The 3,877-nt window shown below is 53.1% G+C and overlaps 1 protein-coding gene across 1 annotated transcript in view; it reads left to right on the plus strand.

Moving 5' to 3' along the window:
- Window positions 1-3,877, plus strand: part of SLC7A9 (solute carrier family 7 member 9) — a 25,415-nt gene that overhangs the window by 8,329 nt on the left and 13,209 nt on the right. The window contains exons 4-5 of the mRNA XM_019654476.1: window positions 2,945-3,187; window positions 3,607-3,769. Coding sequence (XP_019510021.1) covers window positions 2,945-3,187; window positions 3,607-3,769 — 406 coding nt within the window. The remainder of the gene's footprint in view (window positions 1-2,944; window positions 3,188-3,606; window positions 3,770-3,877) is intronic.

Below are 3,877 nucleotides of genomic sequence, written 5' to 3' on the forward strand. Positions count from 1 at the left end.
ACTCATTGCTGCCAATAATTCTTAAAAATGCATGTGATTCCCATGGAGGGCAAAGACTTACCAACTGACGGATGTGCAGATCTTTGTAGCCGGCCTCCCCCTGCGCCCCCCCCCCCCAATCATCAGGGCTTTCTCTGAAAGAAATTATCCCAGAATTCCTGCTGGAGAATTTTCTCTATGGTGGAGAATCTTTCATGAGGCCCCTGTTTTTTCATTTTGTAGCAACGTAGGTTACTCACGCTGCTTTTCTTTCTCTAGGAATCAACTCAATTATATCACAGAAGAACTTAAGAACCCTTTCAGGTGAGAAAGCCGTGGACAGGCAAGCGTCCTTCTCTTTTCCCAAGCAAAAAGGGAAACCGCTTCCCCCCATGATTCCAGACCCCCTTCCAGACATTGCATGGTTTTTTGTAAGCTCATTTCCACCCGGTAAGAGTTTGGTTTGGTTTTGAGTAGTGGAATGGTTGCTGAGAGAAAGGAAGAACTCTAACTTTAGCTCTGGCTTATTTTTGCTTTATAAACAATTCAAGGAAAACAATTCAATGTACTGCCCTGGAAGTCTGACAGAGGGAGGGTTCTTTCTCATTTGAAGATGTCACATGTCCCCACTGGGGTGCTACTATTTCACAAGCCCCCTGCCTGGGTGGGCCTCCAGGAGGGCAGCTGTACCTCCAGCCCCCTACAGAGAGCAGGCAGAGGGAGGGCTGGCCAAGGCGGGGGAAGAAAAGAGTGGACAAAAACAACAATCTTGTGAGTTCCTCAAGGGATGCTCTGGTCTGACCCTGAGCCCCCCACCCCCACCCCACCATGTTCTTGCCCCTCCTAGAAACTTGCCCCTGGCCATCATCATTGGGATCCCGCTGGTGACAGGGTGCTACATCCTCATGAACGTTTCCTACTTCACTGTGATGACAGCGACCGAGCTCCTGCAGTCGCAGGCGGTGGCCGTGGTGAGTACTCAGGTTTCTCTGCGGGAGACTGTGTTCTGTGAGAAGGGGACATGCTCAAGCTGAAGTATCCTCACGGGGGAGGAGGGGAATAATTGTCTAGGAGAGAGGGACAGTGACCAGGTTAGGGCAGCACTAAAGACCCACCTGAGGTTAAAGGCCCCCAGCCGGGTGGAAGGTTCCCATTTGCCAGGACACCGGCAGCCTGAGTGCCAGCACACAAGATTAGTCGGACCAGGGCTGGCATTTTGGCAGACAGGTCTGAGGGCGAGAAAGTGCAAGGCAGTCACTGGAGGAGGGAGTTATTTAATAATGGGTTGTGGAATTGAAGCTGGGTAAGGAGGGAGGTGAGGACGGCAAGGGTGGGTGTGAGGGACAGTGGAAAAGGTGGGTGGGACCCATGTGCTGGAGGCCTCCTGGGGTTGGGGTAGGACAGGAAACGAACAAGAAACAATGAGGTGACGGGGAGGGGGAGCATGGGAGCTGTAGTCTTGCTTATGATGAGGTCACCGGGCTGAGGTGGGAGGGAGAACAAGGTCATTCTGAGTGAGGGGGCCGCATTAGTGAGAGGCCAGGGTGTCCAAACGATATGGAGAGGATGAAGAATTATGACCGGGAGAGATGGATGAGAGATTTCTGTTACCATTAAAAGATACCGAGATACTCTGAAGAGGAGAAAAGAGGCCCGGCTGTTTCTCTCCCGTGTGCTTCTCAGCTTTTCCTCTCTAGGAGGGGTCAGAGGCTGTGCCCAACTAGGGGGCGGGGATCCAGGCCCTCTGGGACAGCGCAGTGGCTTTCTTGGGACCCACGGGGGACAGGGCAAGACTCTCAGGACTCATCTCACTTCTCTCACCAGACATTTGGTGACCGTGTTCTCTATCCAGCCTCCTGGGTCGTTCCACTCTTTGTGGCGTTTTCAACCATTGGTGCTGCTAACGGGAACTGCTTTACAGCGGGCAGGTAGGGGACCCCTGGCACTCACCCTTGGGGACAGGGGGCACCAGGGCCAATTGCACACTTGAGGAAGACAATTCCTTAGGGCTATGCTGGGTTAAATCCCTCATGGCACAAGCAGGAAACCTGACGCTTGGACAAGCTTGCACACTGACCTGGCCCCACCGAATCGAGGCCCTAGGTTCCTCGTCACGGGAACAATGCTGCCAATTCCAGCAGTAGGCAGAGTCTGGTGACATGGGGTGAGAGAGGCACTGGTTTACATGTAGTACTTTTCACCTTGTACTTTAAAAAAAATTTTTTTTTATTGGGGAGCAGCCACGGTCATTGGTTACACACGGCTTTCATGCTACAATGGCGTAGTTGACTCTTTTAAGGAGGACACAGCTCACAGTGGCCCATGCAGGGATCGAACTGGCAACCTTGGTGTTATCAGCATGATGCTCTTACCAACTGAGCTAACTGGTTACCCACCTTGTACTTTTTTTCAATCTAATGCTATTTCTTGAATAACTTCTGTTAATGTATATACAATCTAGACCAGGGATTGGCAAACTTTTCCTTAAAGGGCCAGATAGTGACTATTTTAGGCTTGAAGGCCATAGAAGTCTGCCACAACGACTCAACTCTGTCGTTGTGGCCTGATAGCACACAGCTGTGGTTATGTTCCACTAAACCCTTATTTAGAACAGGCCTAGTTTCCCAGCCCTGCAGAACCTTTTGACCCTACTGGTCTGGAGACAGTTAACAGCTGTGTCCTCCTCCACCTCACAATGTAGCATAATTTAACATGACCTCCACTCGCGGGCGACATGGGGGTTATTTTCATAAACACTGCTGCAGGGGACATTCTTTAACACATCTTTGCCCAGTTGTCCAGCATTNGGCTGCACCGGAATGTCGAATGGCCAGAACTCAGGGTAATCCAATGAGAGAGCAGCAGGGGGGCCCCTGTGAGCCTGGCCCCCGGAGGGAAGGTGGGTTCTCTCTCCCAGGGCGACACCTCACCAGGGGCTTGGGGTCCCCTTGTCTCTGCGTTCCAGGTGCTCTGTGCTTTGCAGAACTTGGGACAATGATCACCAAGTCAGGGGGTGAATACCCTTACCTGATGGAGGCCTTCGGCCCCATCCCCGCCTATCTCTTTTCCTGGACCAGCTTGTTCGTCATAAAGCCCTCATCCTTCGCCATCATCTGCCTCAGCTTTTCTGAGTATGCTGCTGCGCCCTTCTACTCCGGCTGCAAGCCTCCTGAAGCTGTCGTTAAATGCCTGGCTGCCGCTGCCATCTGTGAGTACCCAAATCCGAAACCCTGGGCAGGGGTCAGAAAAGACCTGGCACAGACGAGGTGGGTGCACTCTGGCCTTGGGCACATCCAGAAAGCAGTCGAGTGGGCTTGCAGGGAGGTGCGATGCGGGGCAGGGTCTATCTAGTCTTGGCCCAAAGCCTGTTGCCCTCTGCTGCCCCTGCTCCACAGGGGTGGGAGCTGTCAGGCAGTGCGTGTCTCAGACTGTCTGCAGGGCAGCGCTGGGCTGGGGCCTGGATACTTCTCCATCATCCTCAATTTCAAAAGTTGTCATCAGGAGCATCTGCTGAATGTGGTGGTGGAGAGAGGAAGTTGGGGGTGGGTAGGAAGGAGCCCCCCTCCAGGGCCTGGAGAACGGAGGAGGTGCTGAGCCCACGCCCACAGAATGCTGCCCCCTCTCCAGTGCTCATCACCATGGTGAACGCGCTGAGCGTCCGGCTAGGCAGCTACATCCAGAATGTGTTCACAGCGGCCAAGCTGGTGATCGTGGCCATCATCATCATCAGCGGACTTGTCCTCCTGGCCCAAGGTGACCTTCTGCGGGAGGGTGGGGTGGGCATCACAAGGCACAGGCCTCCTTTTTATCTGGCGGTCTTGCTGCTGAGCCTATCTCTAAGGCAGGAGTTCAACGGAAAGAATCTTTAGTTTCCCAACTTTTCAGAGTTTGTTTAATA

This window comes from Hipposideros armiger, unplaced genomic scaffold (assembly GCF_001890085.2).
Source record: "Hipposideros armiger isolate ML-2016 unplaced genomic scaffold, ASM189008v1 scaffold_224, whole genome shotgun sequence".
NCBI lineage: Eukaryota > Metazoa > Chordata > Mammalia > Chiroptera > Hipposideridae > Hipposideros > Hipposideros armiger.